General features: G+C 38.5%; 1 protein-coding gene across 1 annotated transcript in view; it reads left to right on the top strand.

Annotated features, from left to right (window-relative positions):
- The window catches only part of CNTNAP5 (contactin associated protein family member 5), a 406,384-nt gene that overhangs the window by 364,256 nt on the left and 19,403 nt on the right, over positions 1–22,725 (top strand). Inside the window, exons 20-21 of the mRNA XM_088146406.1 lie at positions 141–271; positions 11,964–12,051. Coding sequence (XP_088002532.1) covers positions 141–271; positions 11,964–12,051 — 219 coding nt within the window. The remainder of the gene's footprint in view (positions 1–140; positions 272–11,963; positions 12,052–22,725) is intronic.

The following is a 22,725-nucleotide window of genomic DNA, read 5'->3' as shown; positions in this document are numbered from 1 at the left end:
CAGTTGAAACTGATAACCTTTTTTTTCTCTCCTACTGAAGCTTCTTCTGCCTACATTTACTCCCTGCTTCTTCAAAACAATTTAATGATTTAGGAATGGGTGCTTTGTATGATCAAAACTCTTTCTTTCTTCTTTTTAAGGAAGCTTGCAAGTCCGATACAGACTGAGTAAAGACAGATCTCTTATTTTCACAATTGATTCTGGAAACTTTGCTAACAGAGAACTACACAATGTGAAGATAAATAGAGATGGAAGAGAGCTGACTATTCAGGTATCTAATTTAAAACCATTTGTTGTGGGCCACACCTTCCTGAACTTTCACTGTCCTTAGTGAGTAGATGAAAAGAGATACCTGTCCTAAAAAGTTCATTCCCATGTTTGTTATTGTTGCTGTTGGGTCTGTAAGTAGCTACAGCAATGGCATGGTCAGATGAGTGCTTGCCAACCCAGGTGAGTACCCTGTCTTCTAGCTGCACCCACTACATTAAGACTGGAAAGAAGGGAGAGAAATTCAAGAGGAGAAAGAGGGATGATCTAGAGCAGGAGTTCTCAAACTACGGCCCGCGGGCCGGATACCGGCCGCCAGGGTCATTTATCCGGCCCGCCTGCCCAATTGGCCACCGCTGCTGTCTCTCAGAAGCAGAAGCGTCAGGGCCGTGTCAGGAGCTGCAGGCGATGCACGAGGAGGGAGTTCACAGAGCTGGACTCTTCTACATTACAGGTATACCGGGTCCGGCGGCTCTCCTCCTCTCCTCGTACTCCATGGGAGGGATCCTCTGTGCAGGGTGATCGGTGTGTCGTTCTCCAAGCTGCTTGTCTCATTCTTTCTCCCAACTGCCCACCCCATTCTTGCAATCCCTCGGAAACCATCTGGTCTTCCCCAGGTCTCATGAGTACAGGCGCCCTATTTGGAGAATGGCAGGAGCCCCATTCTCATGGTGCTTCACATTTGCATTTTATGTTCCTTCCTGTTTTACCCACACAATGGATTTCATTCGGAATGTCATTAAAATATTCCCAATAATCTGCTGCCATGACTAGGTTTTAGTCAATAGAAGGCACTATCAGTGCCTGAAACTTATTTCCAAGATTAAATTCCAGTTTTACAGGGACAGTCCTGATTTTGGGGAAGGCATCCTCGAACTAATGGGAGTGCTCAAGGTAGAGCAGGCAGAACAGTATGGGAACAAGTAGCCAAAGAAATGATGTCTTTCCAGCACTCATCAAGTCTCGGGGTACCTTATGGTGGAAGGGAACATGGGAATGAAGCTATTCCATTATCCATTTTACCGGCTGATTGATTAGTACTAGTCTGCAGAAATCCAGAATAAGAAGCAAAGTTAGTGTTTCCTGTATCTCTTTGCTGACAACTAATGGATTTTTGTAGATCATGTCTAATAGCCTTATGATGGAGAGAGTGGTCAATTGATTGTTAGTCATTTATTAAATTAATTTGGCCTGGAAATAATTTTTCACAGAGTGTAAAAGCACAACAGGGAACAGGAATGTTTGGAACTACTTAAAGTTGCTTCATTCCAGAGAAGGTCTTCTAAACATCTTTGTTTCCTTTTTTTTCTGGTAATTTTTGCCTGTGACTTTGCCTGGGAAAATTGACTTGTAGATTTGTATACATGTAGGCATTTTTTAATATTTGTATATCCAAGTTTTTATTTTTGGAAATCAGGTCAGCCTACTTCTTTACAAATTATCAGGACCGCAAAAAGCATTGTACTCAGTTTCTGTTTCACTTTTTCTTCTCTTCTGTTCCTTGCATTTATATCCAAACTCCTCTTCCTTGCCCAGACCTGTTCCATCATCTCAAATTCTTTGTACAGGTAGTCATTGCTTAACAACCATTCATTAGTTATGCTCAGTCCCCAAAGTTACAGCTGTTACAGCACCCCTGCAGTCACATGATCAAAATTTGCGCCCTTGGCAGCCTGTCCACACTTACAACCACAGGGCCACTTCAACTCATACTTCCTCATACTCCACGGGAGGGATCCTCTATGCAGGGTGATCGGGGGGAGGGGGTCCAGGGCACCCTATTACTTTCTCCATTTGGGCTGTGTGGTTGCCCCTCAAATAGGAGAATGGCCACTGGCACTGACCAATAATGTGGGGGGCAGGGGGCGGGGGGATGGGATGGGATGGGATGGGGGGAGGATAACATTTACTGACACTGACCAGCAGTGCAGGGTGGGGTTTATGTTGGTTAAAATTGTTCTTTATTTTAATTATTGTATTTTTTTTCCTGTTTTTTTTTTGTACTACAAATAAAATATGTGCAGTGTGCATAAGAATTCATTCATGTTTTTTTCAGACTATTATTGTGAGCTGCCCAGAGTCATCCGTTGGGGGAGATGGGTGGCATAAAGTTTAACAATAAACAAACAAGTTTAATAATAAATAGATAAATAGATAAATAAATAGTCCGGCCCCCCAACATTCTGAGGGACTGTGAACTGGCCCCCTGTTTAAAAAGTTTGAGGACCCCTGATCTAGAGCAAACAAGCCCTTCTTAGTTTGTGAAGGACAGCCATAATAGTGAGAAGGACTATTAATAGGAAGAACTCACCAAGTGAGTTACTACTGCCATTGCTTCAGTTCTGGGGGCAGGCAAGGTGGCAGTCTTTCCATTTGCTTGCTGCTAATGAGAAGGCATGTATGATTTGTCAAAGGCTACCATACCCTAATTACTCAACCAGATGTCAAGACTGAGGTGAGACTGGAGTCAGAATAAAAAGGCCTTACTAGTAGCCACAGGGATTGTTGTCCTCCAGAAAGAATACCAAGGATCATTTCATTCCTTGATAAATATGAGTTGCACTGAAGCTGTAGTCATAGCTTAGCTTATTTGGGAGCAAGCCCTACTGAACTCAGTTTGGTACTTATATTTGAATGAAAATCTATCAGGTTGTACAATTAGATTCTTCACTCTCTTCTCTAGCTGATGTACAGATACGAGAGAGAGAGAGAGAGAGAGAGAGAGAACACTAAGCTCCTCCCTCACACACAACTGTTGTCATGCTTCTCTTCTCAGCAAAAGAAGCTGAAGCATGAGAAAGTGAATGTTGGTATTAAAAATTCCTATTCCTCCCTCCTCAACTCCAGCAATAATTCTGCATTCACCTAATCCCCTTTTGTTCTGCATTGTTCTCTGCTTCATGCTGATCCTTTCTTTAACTGGAAAATCCCTTACCTGAAGGCAAGCATTTAACCTTATTCCAGCAAGAGTAAGTGGGGTAGAGGGTGAAATAAACACACACAAGCCCATTCAGAAATCTAGCTCCAGTTGGAAGCTTACTGGTTAAAATGAACCAGGAACAAAAGGAGACCAAAGCCCTCTTTAAGCACTGAAGGAGACGGAGGTTCAACCCCTCAAGAGGTCATTGCTGGGCCCAGCTGTATGGCAATTTTCATCCAGTCTTCAACTTTCCATTTTTAGGGAAGGTTGTTGAGAAGGTAGTAAGCCTGCAGCTCCAAAATGCTCTGAAGGAAGCAGTTTATTTTTATTATTGGGCTCTGGAGGAAGCAGATGATGATGATGATGGTAATTACAACTAGATTCACAGTCAGACTGGTGAAAAAGTAATAATTCAAGTCCTAACCAAGGACCTAAGAATTATTAAGGTCTGAGGATATAGGCAGTTCCAAGCAGCATATTTTTTTGTAACATTAGGGTGTTCAGATCCAATAATTCAACATTTCCAAATACCGAGAGTCCTTTAGGTATTCCTCCAAGGGCTCCAGTCACGATTGGTATAATAGTGAATTTCTTTTCCCATAAACATTCAACTTTGATCTGCAAGTCCCAGTATTTCATAATTTTTTGGATTGCTGCTCCTCAATCCTAGCATCATCCGCTATAGCAACATCAGTGAACCAGACTTTCAGTGAACCAGATGGACCCAGTGGTTCTCGCTATATTCAAATCCAAACCTCTGTCAAAGTTTCCAGTGAATAATTTTGGCAACTCAGTCATGACACTGCTTATAGTCAGTTTGTGAAATTTTGCTGCAGCCACTGATCAAATGGTAATTGTTTCATCCTTTTCACTACAAAGATGACATTTACTGTTGTTTGTTATATGATTAATTTTCTCTTTCATGCAATTAGTTAGCAAAGCTTGTTCTTGAATGGCTAAACTAAAGCCTTCAGGTTCTTTCTTTAACACAACTGATCTTAACCAGGTCTCTGTGGGGTTTTTATCAGCTTTTCCTTCTATATCCTTCAAGTATTGACCATGCATTGCCTTGTTCTTCCAGTTAAGAAATCAATTTTCAATTGTTTCTTTTCTATACTTATGGCTGGTTGCACAGTCAGCCAGATGTTTAGACTGGATTTGGCATTTTTATCTACTTATTGAGTCCTTCCCAAGGACCTGGGATAGGCAGATGTTGTTGTTTGACGGTGTTAAAGGTATCGTCGCAGGATATAAGCTGTTCCAAGTAAAGCTGCCTTTTGCAATTGACTGATGGTGATTTTGTCAATGCCGATGGTGTTCACGTGGTGCTCCAGATGTTTTGGGATTGCACCTAAGTTGCCTATTACTATTGGTACTATCTTTGTTTTCTTTTGCCATAGTCATTCTACTTCTATTTGCAGGTCTTATATTTTGTGATTTTTCTCCAGGTCTTTCTCTTCTATTCTGCTATCTCTAGGTATTGCAATGTCCATTATCCAAACTTTTTTGTCTTTCCTATCAACAATTGTTAAGTTTGGGGTGCTGTGTGGCAGGTGCTTGTCTGTTTGAATTCTAAAGTCCCAGAGTGCTTTAGCTTATTCATTTTTCTATCACTTTGTCTATTTTGTGGTCCCACCAGTTCTTGCTTGCAGGCAAATGGTATTTCTTGCAGATATTGCAGTGCACCATTGTTGCTACTTTGTCATGCTGTTGTTTGTAGTCAGTCTGTGCGATCTTGCAGCAGCTAACTAGGTGGTCCACTGTTTCTTCAGCTTCTTTGCAGAGGAAGCATTTGCTGTCTGTTGCTGTCTTCTCAATGCTGTCTTTGTATGCATTTGTTCTTAAGGCTTGGTCTTGTGCAGCCAGAATTAGCCCCTGTGTCTCTTTCTTTGACTTTCCTGCTCTTAGCCATTGCCAGTTCTTGTTGTTATCTGCTTTGCCTGTTAGTTTTGTTTACTGGCCATGTAATACTTTGCCTTGCCATGTCTCTTTCTATTCCTTGCTTGATCTTTCTTATAGGCCAGTTTGGTTTCTTTGCTACTCAGTACGCCTTCATGGTGTACTAGCTTCAGCATGGCAGGTGCTTGTCTGTTTGAATTCTGAAGTCCCAGAGCACTTTAGCTTATTCATTTTTCTATTACTTTGTCTATTTTGTGGTCCCACCAGTTCTTCCAATGCCCTTTGCTCTTCTTCATCTCTCTGATCTACTTGCAACATTCCACGCCCACCTATGCGCCTTGGTAAGTAGAGTCTGTCAACGTTGCGGCGTGGATGAAGGGCAAGATTCATTGTCATTATTTTTCTGGTCTTCCTATCTAGGGCTTTTAGTTCAGCTTGAGTCCAGTCCACTATTCTAGCTGTATATCTAATGACTGGAATTGCCCAGGTGTTAACTGCCTCTTCTGATGTATTCACTACTAACCTTCTTCTTGACTTCAGTGTGCTTGACATTGTCAGCCTGAAGCATGCCCAAGTATTTGTGGTGATCTTCTTTATCCAGACTCTTGATGTTATTTCAGTTGGGCATCTTGATTCCTTCAGTTTTCACTCTTTCCCCCCGTTGATGATAAGGGTGGCACATTTGTCCAGTCCAAACCCCATTGCAATATCTTGGCTGTATTGAGCAGCAATTCCATTTCAAATGGTGTTTTTCTATACAGCTTCAGGTCGTCCATGTAAAGGAGTTGGGATAACCTGGCAGATGTTTTTGATGTTTGATAACCATGGCCTATGTGTTCAGTATTGTTAACAGAGGAATCAATGCAATGACAAACAGTAGTGATGATAGTGAGTCTCCTTGAAAGATTCCTCTCTTGATGTCTATCACTGTTGTCTTCCATTGTGCCATTGATCTTTGCACAAAACTTCTGATGTTTCTATTGACTCCTGTTATTTCTAGGCACTTGATTATTCAGTCAGATGGCAAGGAGTTGAATGACTTCTTGTAATCAATCCAAGTTACATTCAAGTTGGTTTTCCTTCTCTTGCAGTTTTTCAAAAACATCTTGTCAATTAGGAGATGATCTTTTATCCCTCTGCTGTTTGGGCGGTTTCCTTTCTGCTCAGATGGAAAGAGCTTGTTTTCAACTAGATGCTTTGGACTGTATCAGCTACCATACCAGTTAGCAATTTGAAAGTTGTTGGCAAGCAGGTAATTGGCCTGTAGTTGCCTGGTGCTGCCCCTTTTGCTGGATCTTTCATTATCAAGTAGGTTTTGCCAGCTGTTAACAATCTTCAATTACACCTCCTTGCAGTATGTTGTTAAACTGCTTGCCATTGAGTGGGTGCAGAGCAGTCAAATATTTCAACCACAAACCATGCAGTTCATCTACACCTAGTGCTGACCAATTTTTGATCTTCCTTGCCCTTTTCTCTACCATTATTGCTGTTGTTACAAGTTCTTTCATTTCAGCTTCTTTTTTATTCTTATCTACCTCCTTTATCCAAGCTGCATTCTTGTTGTATTTCTTTGTGTTGTCCCATAGCTGTGCCCAGAACTGCACTGTTTCTTCTTTGTCAGGTGTTGACTGGTTCACTGCAGTCTCTCCATTGATGGATTGGTAGAAACATTTCTGATTTGACTAAAATTGGAGATTCAGCCTGTAGTGTGCAATTTGAGCTCCGTACCTGCTGATCTTCTTGACTATGGCTGTTATTTGCTGCTTTATTATTTCCAGTGCTTCCTTAATGTTCCTTGTTTCTAGGTGATATTTCTTGATCAAGTATTCTCTAGTCTTTTTGTTTTCAGTTTCTCTTCTTTCATCTGTTCTAGTTTGCTTGCATCTGATCATAGCATGCTCATCTTATTTTCCAGTCTGACCTTCTATTTCAGTGGTGCACTGTTTGGCTTTTTTTTTCTTGTTTGTTGATTTTGCATCCAAGGTATTCAGTTATAACTGCACCCATGCTGTACATCTGTTTGTTTGTTTCTTGCAGTGAGCTGAAGCTTATATTTGATATTACAGTACTGGTATCATTTAATACTTGTGCTAGCTTTTTCTATGTAACAAGCTTCAATGCAGGCAACCTTATTCTGTTGTTTTTGTGGTGTTCTAGTTGTCAGTTATTCTTTGTTTCAATTCCTCTTCTTTTTTAGTTAGAGGGATTTGTTCTTTCTGAGAAGAATGCTCTACTGTCTGAGCTTCTTCTGGCAAGGCTTCGATTTCTTTGCCCTGGGTAGGCCTTTGCAGTTCTTCCAATTTTACTTCTGTGAATTCTTTGTGTTATAAATCAACATTGATCTGCTAGCCTTTATTCTGTTATTTCTGATTCTGGATATTGTTCTTTCCAGAATTGGTGCATTCTTTTCAGATATCCTCTTCTTGTTGGACTTGATTTGTAATAGCAGGTCATTATTTCTTTGTTTTCAGTCTTTGTATATTTGTGACAGGTAAACAACTTTCCTTCCAGTAGTTCTTCAGCTGCTGGCCCTGGTTGCTCAGCCAACAGTCCTGAGTCGTGTAGCCCACTTGTCACCAGATGTCCAGGAACTAGAACACCTAGTGTGGTCCTTGTTGACCCAGGCAATGATCGATCCAGTATGGGTTTCTGTAAATTACGTCTCACCATATTGTTTATGGGAGAGACACTCTTCATCTGGCTCCTCTGATGAGACCTGTCCAGTATGGTTGAACCTCTGGCATAGCTCTCATCCTCCTCAGAGCACTCAAGCCCCACAACCACATCAAGGTAGTACCTCACTGGGGGTTGTTGTTGTTGTTGTTGTTGTTATTTAAACTTGTATGCCACACAACTCTCAATTACTCTGGGCGGCTTCTATCTGGATCCATGGCAATGAGGTTTCAGGCCAGGGCACTGGCACAGTATTGGCCATACTTGTTGATGAGCTCTGGTAGGCTCAGGATGGGGGTTCTGCTGGACTGGTTGAGTGGGTTGGGAGTGGGAGGCATTGTTCTTTAGTGATTCTCATCCTTCCTCCAAGACTGGATGCAGTTGGTGTTGGTAGGGGTCCATCCCTAGGTCCCTGCTTTCCTGGGTGCCACAGGGCTCTACTGTCTCTCCAGACCTATTTAATGTCTTCATGAAACCACTGGGTGAGGTCATCTTTATAAGATCGCCTCTCCTCATTGGCTTCTTCCCACCCATCAGATCTGGCAGAGATGGCATGCTTCAGGTACCATCAATAAAACAGTTTCATCTGGCACATCCCCAGAAATGTACTTTCTCTGTTATGGTGCCTGCCTTTATTGGCCTTTCCTGAGGCTGGGAAGGCTGTGATGACCTGGCTTATTGGGGGAGAGATGTTAGCATGGTGTGGGTGCATGTGATTAGTGATTTTGTGGTTTTTTATGTCTATAGTGAGGAGTCTTTCCAATATAAAATTCCACTTGCATTGATTATAACACAATAAGGGGTTTCTGAAACTACACATAAGTCATATGATTTGTTGACTTGACCTTGTTCAGTAATGCCTAAGTAGGACTAAGGATGTATATGACAAATTTAAGATAAAGAACTGTATTGGCAGAGGGCAAGGGAGGGACAGCTGCCTTGATCAGTTGCCTATCAACAATTAGTAGAATGAGCAAACATGCACGTTACCTAATCAAACTCTTCAACCCACTAATACATTTCATGGAACCTACTCAATTAATAATGTAAAATTTAGCATCTACACATATAAATCAGTATGTCTTAATTCTGTGCAGTTCTATAACCCTGACCCTTTCTTGTCAATTTTTGATCTTTCTTGTTTTGGAGGCCTTCACTTTCAATAATGTATTAGAGACCAGTCTTCCTACAATTATTGGGTATCCTGGCCACTACCAAGAAAGGCCCTGAAGAAATGAAGCAATAGATCCCCCCTTCTTTTTAAAATATAATTTTATTGAAAGTTTTAAAAACAAGAGTAACAATTAATACAAACTGAAATTGAATAAGAAAGAAAAAGGAAGAAATAAAAGAGAAAGCTAGAGTGCAAAAAGAAAAAAGGTAAAAGAAAAATAGAAAAGAAAGAAAAAGGATATAAAGAAATAGCTTTCATCTTCTTTACAGCAGTTATAAGTACAATTGTAAATTTACCTCTTTCTCTAAAGTTACATCATGATTCTCTTCTTTCTATAATCTATCCTGTCTTATTGTCAAAACCATAGATCATAAATTCATTTCTCCCCCTGTTTTATGCAAAAAGTCCATAAAGGGGTTCCAGTCAGCAATAGATCCTCCCTTCTTGATTCTTCTTGATCTTGAATATCCAGGAATGGAGAAGCAATTTTTATTTTGTTTCTGTTGGTAGTTGCATGTCTGTATGTGCTGTCTCACTGCACCTTCTCAAACTATTGCCCCTAAGGGCAATACACCAAGTTGGTGCTACTGTAGGGATTCTGCTGTTTGACTCTTTAACATTCCCTCTTTTACAGTATGTAGTATGCCCCACACTGGTTAGACTGATATTCTCAGTCCTGTTACCACTTGCAGTTCCTGTTCCCACAATCAATCTCTTGCTCTCTAACTGTGCCATTGTACTAATGGAGTAGAGACTATGCCAGTCTCAATGTGTCTTAGTAGATCACATGCCCTTTCATTCTTTTACTTTTATTCACAATTTCTCTATCTTTGCCCATTCTTAGGAGGATTGACTCATTTAGTACATATTCAAGCCATGCTATTTTAAGTAATCTTCTTTAAATGTATGTTTCAAAGACTTCTATCCTCCTGATTGTCATTTGGGTCATTGCTTATGCTTCTACTCCATACAAAATAACTGGCAAGTCACAACAGTATACAGTCAGCCAAGAAATCTTAAATGTATTTGTTTTTCAAACAGCTATTCTCCTTTGTTCAGCCCCATTCCTTATTGCCATGGTTTGATCTCATATCATTCAAAATACAGCCTGGGTATTTATATCATTGCACCCTTGGTACTTCTTTCCCTAGAAGAGACTATCTGTAGCTAAGGGTTGAACTGTGGAGTTCTTGGTGTTCTCTGAGCTTGGTTGTTTGCTTGCAGAAAACCAAGTTCAGAGAGCACCAAGAACTCCACTTTTTTCTTGTTAGTATAATATTCAGTTTAGGGATTTAATATTTACTGATGACTGTTGTTTTTGTTGTCTTCTGATTTATAATTAGCCTGTAAGGTTAACTCAATTGGTATACTTGTTTAAATAAAATTTGTAAGCCTTGGTCACTTTCTGCTAATAGAATGGTACCATCCACATACGTAAAATAATAGGCTACAGGTTTTGGAGAATAGAAACACAGAGAGAGAAAAAAATGTGTGACTTTTCATCTCCTTCCCTTATCAGAACTGATGGGATCTTAGCAGGTTTTGTAATAAAGATGTTCTTTAAATTCTTTATACCAAGGAGCAGAGAAGACTAAAAACGCATACTTTGATACATTACTAAGGCAGAAGAAAGCCAAAGAGAGAATAGAACTTCCTCTTATCTATATTTGGAATGTGAAAGATCAACTAGAAAAGGAGTAAAAAATGCCATGTTGGTAAATGCCATGGTTACAGATATGGGAGAAACCTAAAGGAAGAATTATAGGAAAATGCCAACAAAGAATTTAAAAAAGGAAAAGGGAAAAAAAATGACTGACTCCTGATGCGACTGATCAACACTAGTTGATTGCAGGTCTAGGATGCATTAAAGAAATATATAATGAGCTTCATGTTACATTTAAGTTAAAGCTAAATTTATAGGTTGATTAAGGATTACAGTATCAAAAGGAGCTTGTGCCTTCTTTAGGGAATTATTCATGAACACATATCTTGCATTTGGCTCATCCTGTATCCAAGAGAATACAATTCAAAAGGTTTGTCCTAATGACTTCAAAACTAATTTCCCAAAATAGCATGGTTCTGTCTCAGTTTTGCTAATTACACTATAAAGCATCTGTGGTCAGAAGACTGATTATGAGTTATTCTAATAATTCTTTGCTTTGACACAAAATGAAAGATCAGTGAATTCTAAACACCTCTTGATTTACATTCCTCCATTTCTCAACTCCCGTTCTGCTATTGTGTGGCACTTGGCATAGGAGTTACATAATTACAAAATAACAAACTAAAAGCAAAATTAACATCAAGCTGATTAAGAGTCCAGGCTAAATTCAGTCCTAGGAAAACAAATCAGGCAGCTTCCCAACAATGTCTGACCTGCACAGATATAGGAATGATAAAACTGACAGTTACAGGCTTGGAGAATTATTCAGCTGCTTTCAAAATCTGTGTTGGGCAAACATGGGGAAGAGTTGCCTGAGATGAGTCTCATGTTGGAGTGAATTATAAATGTTGGGGGAAAAAATTGCATTCCAGCACAAGAGTATAACAATATATAGGCACTTGCTTGGGTAAGTATTGTTAATACCATGCATTGAATGCACCAGCTTTTTTTCAGACTTAGAAACAGAAACATACTCTAGACTGCCATTCCAATCTTACACCATTCTGTGTGCCTTTCCCAGCCCAGGATGAGAGATGTCCAGCCAAACTTCATCTTCTTGTTTGCTACAGAGATTAATCACTGTAAAAAATTCTTTTCAGGAATCGGAATAATCATTGGAAGTTTCCTGCAAGGGAGGTTTCTTCAAAACCCAGATTTAAAGACATTCTGCTATACCTTTTAGCATTCACTGAAAAATTAAGGCACATTTATTTTGCACCCTTTGAAACCTAATATATCCAGCAGGAAAAAAAAGTTATGAATATTCCACTTACATGATGTGTCATAGATTCATTGGGGGTCTCACTGCGGGCTATAATAATGCAATTGCTTTTATTGACATCCTCCACTTTTTGCTTCCTTTCCAGATTGACCAGGTTCTCAAAGTCAAGCACAACTTTTCCTCCGAGGTTGAGTTCAGGGCCATCAAATCGCTGACCTTAGGGAAAGTAACAGGTAGGCATTTGTGATGGATTTCTGATTTGTAGATGATTACATTATGATCAGCAACTGAAAGAAGCCATACAGGATCATAAAATGTGGGGAGAGCTGCTCCATAGAATCGCTGAGAATCAGACACAATTGAATGGATAGCACATATCTATCTATCTATCTATCTATCTATCTATCTATCTATCTATCTATCTATCTATCTATCTATCATCCATGCAGTGTATTGTTTGGATACAACAAAAGTTGGCGCACTTTTATTTTCAATATGTTGTTGTTTATATCTCTGATATGTCTAACGACAAATGCTAATATGAAACTCTTTGCAGGCAATGATGCATTCTTTTTTTCTCAGCCAGACATAAGCGATAATGCTAACTATGAGATCATTTTTGTCCAAGAAGACTACAGAAAAAAGATGTTGAGTTATGAGGGTTATTGAGCTTCTGAATAGGAGTGATGGATCTTTAGAAAAAAACATTATTAACTGATTGTCACAGACTTCTAAAATTGGACCAGGCTGTAAAGCAGATAATGTACATAATACTTTAGGAGTTCTTTTTAGTATTCCAGATTTAATGAGTGGCACAATAAAAATAATATAACAACAGCAAAGAGAATGCAGTACTTTGAAGCTGTTACAGTACAATCCTATGCATGTTCACTTAAAACTAAATTTAGTTGAGTTTAATGGGATTTACTGCTAGGGAAGTTTGCACAGGGTTGCAACTTAAGATGTATAGCACTGCTACATGTGACATTTCTTCTGAGTCCTCCCACTCTTTGGCAAAAAGGCAGAAAAAAAATGTCTCTTTTGAAAGTGGAGAGAGAGAGAGAGAGATTTTCATAAAAGTATGGATCACTATTTCAGATTGAGAATCTGCCCCCAGAAGATTATTGTGTGCTTCCCCATAATTTTCCAGGAACATTATATTGGATCATCTGAACTTTCTGGTTCAGATATTTTTCCAGATGACCCATATTAAATTGCACAAAAAGGATTTTATGGTTCCGTGGAAATGTTATCTTCTGGAATGGTTATGTATTTATATATTTTAAATGCTTGCTTATCTTGACTGCCCAACTCCACATGACTCTGGGCAGCTTCACAAAGTTAAAAGAACAATGTTCTATTTCATTTTGCAATTATCTATGCATGTGAGTTTCAGTGTTGCAAACATTCATAGCCATATGGACAATTGAAGTTTCTTCATTAACATTGGGTTGCTTCTATTATGTAAACCCCTAGATTCAAACTCAAGTCATCACAAGTACCACATGATGACTAGTTCATTTATCTGAGATCCATAGCACTGTAACTTTTTTATACATTGATGCAAAAGTCTCTGGGAGTATTGAAGACATTGGCCCTACAGAAGAGACCTGGTAATGTGGCTTTGCTGGAAATTTGCCCTCCTGGGCAAACATGCTGGCTCAAGTCATGAGGTCCTACAGCAACCACATTGCCAAGAGTGGAGAGAGGTGTTGCTGCAACTGTTCATGAGACCATTGCAATCACTAATAGCACTGGCCTGGAGATGACCATTGCATGTGTCTGTTAAGTTGGGCCATAGTGACAGTCTGGACCGTTACTAGTGTACTAACCATCCATAAACACCTAGAAGCCATCTCAGGGCTGGCATTGGAGTCCCCAAAGCTTTTGGTCTCTAGAGGCATGAACCCTCACACTCTGGGAGAAGATTCCAGAGTGGCTTGTGAGATCATGGCAACCATGATAACCATCTCACAGGTAAGAATGGCTCTAACGCACATAGATGGGCACATAGTTGATTTGTTCTTTACACAGAGCAGATGAGATGTGATCTGAATCTAGAGTACATTAACATCTGTCCTTTGTCATGATCAGAGCACTTTCTACTCAAATTGCACATTGTTGATGGACCTATTAGGATGCTAGCCATCTTATGCCTGGCTGACCTCTAGAATACCAGAGCCCAGAACATTTTCACTGAAATAATTTACAAATCTTCTTTCTCTCCTTCCCTCCTCAGAATTCTCATTATCCCCATCCAGCATCTTTCTTTGTATGCATAGGTAAAGAAACATGCTGGATGGGGTGATGAGAATCATGAGGGAGGACTGTATAGAAAGTCCTGCCATTTGGAAAAGTGAGGAAAATGCAACTCCTGAATGCCCTCTGGCTGAACTGAAACTCTCACCGCTTCTCAAAATCCTCATATTTCCTCTCTTTCTTCATGACACTTACTTATTCCAGGAAAATGAGTCTATGATTACAGTGTAAAATGATAACGGAAGTGGCAAGATGTTTATTGTTAGCAGCCTTAGATTCTTTGAGATAAAAGTGGGTTATAAATGTTTTAAATAAACAGAAATACTTTCCATTGCAGTTAAGCCATGCATCCAGGGAATTAAAACATTATTTTTTAGGCTAAAAGAGCAGTATTTGACAGTAAACGGTTTTCCACCCTTTGTCCTTGAACATTTAGGACTGATACATTTATGCTGGACAAAATCGATCACCTAACCTGCAGTAAAAATCATGGTGAAAAGACTAGACTAGAATTGCCTCTGAACCAGAGAATGAGATAGGTGATTAGTGTGCATCCAAGAATAGCTATAGGAAAGTAAAGTGTGCTCCAGTAAAGCGCACAAAGCACAAAGCACTGAGTTTGATTTGCATGTCTGTCCATACCCTTCAAAAAATAGCCCCTGCTTGTGCACAAAGGATAACTTTCCCAAGCCCCTTGTCCCCCTCCCTTTATTTAATCAAGCAATTCTGTGCAGAATCTACTGCTATTTCTTTTAGTTAAAGCACTTGATAGTCTAGCTGGAGGCTCCATTTAATGGATGCTAACAGGTGGACATTGTTCAGTGCTTCAAAATTTAGAGGCACCAATGGATACAGAGTCCAGATGTGAATCTCCTTATCTTCATCAAAGTGAGGCTATGAAACTGGCCCAGCCTTTTCCTGAAATTAATTACCTTGCTTCCAGGCAATCTGTTTTCCCTCGGTGTGCATTTCTCATCTGGGAATTCTTAGGGACAGTAAAGGAGCTGAAATTAAATGACTGTGTTTTCCATTAAATTAAAGGGGATGTTTTTTATGTGCCTAGTCACTCATGCGTGCCCATATCTTATATTCAAGGGGAAGATTACCCGAATAAATTGAAGAGATCGCACACAAGCCAGTTCTGAAATTAACTAGAGAATGTGTGTGTGCGTGCGTGCGTGTGTATGTAAGTATGCATGTATATCCCCTCTCACCCCTATGGGTGGGATGTGTCTTCCTCAATCTCGGGTCCTCTACCAGAGGCCTGGGAGTTTGAGGCTTCTGCGCAGTCTCTTGGCTGTTCCTAGCACTGCAGTCTTCTGGACAGAGAGCTCGGATGTTGTTCCTGGGATCTGTTGGAGCCATACTCCCAGCTTAGGAGTCACGGCCCCGAGTGCTCCTACCACCACCGGGACTACTTTATATAAATAAATCTCAGAAACCAGGCATGAAACAATGTCTGCAGTATCAGTTGACTAAGCAAGAAATGAGGGAGAATATATGAAATTAGTCATTTTTTTCCAATAGCTATTTAAACATAACCTAAACTCTCCATACTAAAAGTTTTGATAAAATAACAGATTTTAAAGTTATAAGTCCAGAACAAAGTGGCCTGGTGACCACCCTTGATTTTGATCTCCCATCTCTAGAGTTTTATTACATGAATAAAGAAATATAAATGCAATTCCAAATATGAAGTTTATCATTATCATTCATGTTGCTTTTTGTTTTATTCCTTCTTGTATTACATTGGTAAGATAAAAGCTTACATTATGGCATTATTTCAGGTTTGATCTAGCTATTTCTAATTTCATGGGACAGTTTACATTCTAAACCTGAATGCTTATCTATTTTCTAAGTCCTCCTTCCCTAAATGGGTGCTTTTCAAATACGCTGATGGGATTACATCTTTCTTTGTGCCAAGATAGCATGTTCGTCAGCTATGTTGAAGAGGAATTATGAGCATTATCATTTCAAAATATCTTAAGATTTTTTGGTTGAAGAAAAATGGACTAAGAGTTGGAATTCATGATCACTAGCTCCAAACAGGGCACCTGCTGATGGCAGAGTATGATCTGTTATTGAAGGAATCCATGGCTGCCTACTAGAGTTCCCTGACTCTCCCATTAATGACTAAGCTGGATGTGACTGCTTGGAGCTGGAATCCAATATCTGGAAGGCCATAACTCTTATCTTATGTAATGAATTGGAGACATTATCAAACTGGGCAAGGTTTCAGTTTCCTTGGGGTAGAGCAGATGAGCGTACAGCAACCTGCTGTGTTCCAATTCTGGATTTTACAAAATTCAGTTTCAGTCTGCCTCTTCACAGTTTCAGAGCTGTACAAAGGGCACTGTGGTAGCCACTGTAGTAAAAGGAGGAAAGCTTATATTGTGTACATAACATTTCAGACTAGGGAGAGAAGCAGGATGTGGAGAGCATTAGATTTTAGTAACCAACATATCTCTCCTTAAAATTTTACAATTAAATCATCATTGTTTGGCTTCAATCTTGGGAAGTAGATTGGATTGAAAGAGAGTACTGACTTCAAGTTACCCCTTAAGTTTCCATAAGTGAATGCAGACATTCAAATATAAAGCTTTTTTAAATTTTGAGATTTAAATATTTTGAATTATTGGACCCCAGTACATTCTTATATATGCGAAAAGAACTTTCATGTCTCAACAGAATTGTAGCACCACTAGCAATGGAGTATAAAAGATCAGGAGAGCCAAGATCCTCCCTTCTTACTTCCTCGCCCCCCTGCCCCCTGCTCTGCATTTTGAAATGGAAATAGTCCACAAGAAGGTATATTTCTGAATGTATTAGGAAATTGTTTTACTACTTATAGTGTAGCACTAGGATCCGTTTGAAACTTGGGAAGCTTTAATAGATCTTCAACTTAAGAATTATCAATTGATATTGGCCATCCCTTAGAACAATTAGGTTTTGTTTTTGTTTTTTTTAATATAGTCCAATTCTACCTGGATCTTAGTGTGCAATAACTGGTGGGGGAGAGTCATTTCACAATGAGAGAAAAACATTCTACTTCCATCTCTAGAGACTGCTATTATTTTCAGAAATAGAGTTTGCAGGGTAATATTACTTAATTGCTGTGCCTTATGCTATACTTCAGGGAGTATCTATAGGATCCCTTTGGGAAGGGTTGCCAAAATAGAGGGTTGCAAAGTCTCCACCCTCTTCCTCATGAGATCTTTCTCTTGGAACTTTATTTTTAGAATGAACTGTTGCTCTCTCAACTGACTGCAGCTGTCTGCTCTCAAAAGCATCTTTGTTTGGTATTTACAGCTCTCCATTAAGTTACATTTATTTTTAATTTCACTATTCTGCATTATGAACAAAATGGGAGTGGTGGTGTTTTGACACATTTTACATTGTTTAAACGGAAGGTTTAAGAAAGTGTACAAAAAAGGACAAAATATGAACAAAAAAAATCTATCTCAGTAGCATTGTTGGATGTAGATTTTAAAACACATTCTTCCATATATAAGAAAAATAGTAGTGGTATATCTGATTTAGAATAAGCATACCTGGAGTTTCCTTAAAATGATTGTGATGTGTACAGCCACCTGCTTTGAAGATAAGTGCCTCAGTACTTGTGCCTAAAGGGGGAAATAACTGTTGAATTTGCCCAAAGGAAAAATTGTGCTTAGCTTGGGGCAAAAGAAATTGTTTCTATTATAGAGGCCAACCATTTTCTTCTGTAAATCTACTTGCTTTCTTCATTGTAGTCTCTCCCAACATATATCTTCATAGTTAAAATATTGGCTCACAAACACCCTAAGGTTACAGCCCTCTGCTCGCTTGCTTGCTTGCTTGTAAACCTCATTTATTTCAGTAGGTTTTACTTCTGGTTTATGTATAGCTTCCACTTTGTTAGTTATAAAACCCCAGCGTTGGAGTTTCTTCAAACACCTTTGTCAAAATTTTGGGCTAGTATTTTATTGTTTTCTGCTATTGCAGTAAGTATGTAACTGACATACCCACTGCAAGACATTATTAAATATTCTCACCCTAGTAATGTCTCTTATCACAGCAATGTGAAGGCTTGTGAAGATTTTGCTAGGTTCTCATGCTAGGTTTTGTCTTGCCAATTCTTAGGGCAATGTCTCTCAAACGTTCTGCAGTCATGTGGTATTAAATAAATGTTAGAAAACTGCAGACCATCCAATTAAACAAATGTTTTCATTTTTAAGAACATGTGAGGTTACATTTATTTAGCAGATAAGATAATGACGATAGGTGCATTTGAGGATGTCTTCCCAAGTCCTTTAAAACTACGCTTTGTACTAAAATATGGTACGATGTGGTAGGAATGAAGGTGGAGAGTGGGCTTTAGACTGGTCAACTGATCAGCTGTGAACATGGTGAAGTTGGAACTAAGATGGCAAATAGGATCTGGCCAGGGAATCCAGGGAAGCTGCAGTAGATTCTCTGGTGGACCTTTATGGACTACAGTTTATAATTATTACTGTCTTAGTGTGTTATGATATATTCATCTGTGGTTGCCTCAAATCTCATTTCTATGGACCAAAGTTTGGTTATCATATGAACATATCTGAATATCACTTTCCTGATGTTCAGATCCATATATTGTAACTCATCAAGGTAGTATTGATAAACCCATAAGGGAGAGATGGCAATGAATGCAACATATGGGGTTTTGGGGGGGGGGGTTGGATTATCCTAAGCTATGGTTTCCCAGTCCCACAATGGGTTCATAAAGCATGACTTTGATCACATAATCTGAAGCAGAGCAGTTTGGCAAGCTAAGAAAATGATTAATCGTCAAGAAGGCAACTCTTGTGGCACAATTCCAATACAACACAAGTATGACATTTTTGTGCATTTTTTGAGAGAGCACAGGGGTTCCTAACAGTGGCATTTTGTAACAGCCATAACCTAGTTATATCAAAATACACTAAGCAGTAGTAACATAAAACCTAGATTTTGTGGCATAAAATAGTACAAACTAGCACAGTAGCATCCTCTCATAATCTGTGTCAGACTTTTTTGTGTTGTTCTGTGATGTTTGGGGCTATTAAGTAGGGCATCCAGATGTTGTTGTTTTTAATTAACTTGTATTGCTTTTAAAATAATAACAAAGAAAGAAAACGAAAAACAAAACATGAAGATAATTCTGATAGAAATGCATACATTGTCAAAGGAAAAAAAACCCACATAAAAGTGCTTTATCAGAAAAGTGAAAAAAAAAATACAACAAAGGAAAAAAAAAAGAAAAAGACATGGTATGATATGTCATTATAACAGTAAACACAGTTCTATATATACTCAAGTACGTGTATATTACTCAAGTACGTATATATTTCTAATACACTTATATTACTATTTTTTTTAACCTGCTGTATTTTGTATAATGAGTCCCATATTTTGTTATACTTGTCCACACAAAGTCTACGTCTGTAGGCAATCCGCTCACAGGTGGCAAGTGCAATCAGGTCTTCAATCCACTGAGCAAATGGGACCATAGATTTATCTTTCCAGTGCTGCAATATCAGTCTTTTGGCCATAGTAAGGGCACAGAGAATCCATTTACAGTGTCCAATTGTCAGATTCCATGTACTAGGTATGTAGTTCAAGTTCTCTGTTGTCTCTCTATTATCCTCTGAAAATTTTAGCTTTTGTGACTAGGACATCCAGTTGTGCCAACACAGCTCCAAATGTCTGAGGTCATGTTTAATGGAGTTCATATTTGTAGGTTTCAAGATCACACTGTAAATATTCAGCCTATTAATTCCTATAAAATAATTCCTATAAAAGTGGCCTTGATCTTTCTGTTGCACAAGTTAATGTGCTATCCATTTTCCAGTGTAATGAGGGAATATATGTGTATAGTGAATATATTTCATCCTTGATATTTTGCTATCTTTCCTTTCTTCTCTCATTGCTAAGATCTCAGCAAACCATTTTTCCACTTCTGTTTTTCAGAGTTTTGATCAGATAATTTTTCAAATGTGTTATTGTTCTTCAATAACCTTTATAACTAGAATGTGCCTTCTACATAAGAAATGTACAGCTTTCATAATGACCCTGACAATGGATACCAGAATTATGAAAAATAAGTATCTGTGGAAGCCTAAACTTTCACATGAAAAACGGAGCAGTACTCAAAAGGATTGATCATGAAATATAGTGCAGATAGTGCTTCTTCCTGACACAGATATCTTCAATAATCCTTTGTGTAGTCTGGACACACCTTCATAGAAAGAGGAATTAACACCAGATAATCTGAAATTTTCTTTCACAGAGCCCTACTGAAAATATGGCCAGTGTTTCCAAACTGAAGAACTCATTTTCAAAAGTGCACCAAGGACACCATTTTTATGTTTAGTGGCAATGCTCCGAAACAAGTATACTGTAGGCTGATTTTCTGCATGGCTAGTGTGCTACAGTGCAGAAATTCATTGCTAATTACTATGCTGCTCCATTCTGTCTAATTTGTGACCATGCCAGGCAGCAATTGCAGTTATCAAATTGAAACAACAATATGAAAGTAAATCTTGTTATTATAATATTAATTGGAGAGACTCTTGCCATTCATTCCAGTTGCCATTCCAGATGACTAGCTTTTCCATTGCCCAGTTCCTCTGATTTCACCATTAAAATGAAGTAGGGTTTCACCAAGCTATTTCTGGATCAGTAAGGATACTACAAGTAAGGGAGTCTCTTCTTTGGGTGACATGGATGGAAATGTGCAATATATATCTTAGACCAATTAATAGGAGTGATTGTTATTGAAACACAAGTATAATTTGCTTAAAAGTATGGGGTGGCAATATCTTTTGATGCCAATAAGGGGCTGACAGCCCTAAGAGTTTCTGAAGCCCACCTAGTACTAGAGGGTTTGACATGCTCTTTGCAAAATAATGACTTCAATAGTAATTTATAGATGGCTATTAAAATACCCCAAATTGGATGTTCAAGAGTATGGAGAAGCATGGTATAAAAAGTTGAAATGTCCAGTATTTGAATCTCAATTTTGGTGTCTATATGCCATATTTTTATAGATTTAAAATTCTGATAAGTCAACAAAGCATAGTCTATGACAATCATTACATGCACTCTAAATTGATGGGAGAGATAATTATGAAAAGAAAATAAATAGAAGATTCATTATTGACAGGCTCAGCTAATTGACAGAGATGTGACACAAAAAAGCAACATTGGTTCATAAGTTGTGTTCCATAGTAGTTTCCTTTTGAACAAGTTATTTCACATATTAACTTCGTTTTAGAAGATGCATTGGCTTTTGTAGATGCTAGTGGTCTTCTGAATTATATATCAATAGATTGGAAACTAATTGTAGGACACTGGAAATGGATATTACAAATTTAATACAAATTAATTACAAATTAATATTACAATTAATTATTAATTTTTTCAATATTATTTAAAATGTATTTATTGTTTAATAATACATTTATTGTTATTTAATATTACAAACTAATGTTGCAAATATTACAAATCTATTTACAAATAGATCGTTTGTAAAAAAAGAGAGAGAGTACAAGGCTGGAAGGACACCTCGGTTACAAATTATCTGAAGAATCACCTCCCTTTCCATATTCAAACAAGCATTTTACTACTGAGTAATTTAAAGATTACCAGAAAACTGGCATGTTTGCTTGTTTGTGAGCCTGTAGCATTTACAGAGAATCAATAGTCAGTCACAACTTGCTCTTCCTAGACAAAAGATGAACACACAGAAATGTCTTAGCCAACCCATGCTCCCCTGCTGACCAAATGTACTTCCATGGTTTCACATTTAAAAACAAAAATCTGTGCAGCTAGCTGCTTAGCTCTTTCCATTAATAGGTATTTGACCCTTAACAGTTCTGATGCTCCAGCCATGATATAGGGAACCAGACATACCCTGCAATGACTACACAACTGTTTCATGAAACACACCCCAACAAAATGATGCTGTGTCTGCAGTAATACTGCTGCTTTGAAAACAGGAAATGTTCAGATCTTACCAGAATATAGTAAGTGCCTGGTGAGAACATCATATGATTGGCAGGGGGGTTCATCTTGATCCTCAAGGGCATATGCTGTCACATCTGAAAGTGACCACAGATTTTCCATCCAAGTATTAAGTTGGCTTGGGGAGTTGGAGAACATGATTATAAGCTGGTTCAATTCTGCAGGGTTAGTTTCAGAAAGTCGCATCAGAGGAGTTTACTAGATTTCATTTTGGTGGTGAAATCCTACAAATTCCCTTATTATCCCTTATGTCCTTTAACATCTATATGAAACTGCTGGATACTGTGAGCAAAGAGTTCAGAGTGAAATAGTATTCGTGTCTCATTTATCAGGTAAAGTAGTGGAGGTGTTAAAAACTCTCCTGGATTAGAAAATGGATTGCATATGTACTAGGAAACTGAAGTTGAATCATAAGAAGATGAAGGTACTTCCCTCATCCAGGAAAACTGTGTGTAACTCATTTTGAATTGACATACTCCAAAAGTGGCCTAGATGGCTTAAAAAAAATGATAAATTGCAGTTCATTTGATTAGCTCTGGATAGGAAAGCCTGGTTATCCATGTGCTGATTACCTTAAAATTGGATCTGTATAATGTATTATACAAATAGCATTTGTTGAAGTT

The sequence above is a fragment of the Python bivittatus genome, unplaced genomic scaffold (genome assembly GCF_059951505.1).
Source record: "Python bivittatus isolate LINGU-HERP-01145 unplaced genomic scaffold, Pbiv_v1 ctg000480_np1212, whole genome shotgun sequence".
Lineage (NCBI taxonomy): Eukaryota > Metazoa > Chordata > Lepidosauria > Squamata > Pythonidae > Python > Python bivittatus.
Note: the sequence above shows the minus strand (reverse complement) of the source record. Positions and strands in the feature narration are given on the sequence as shown.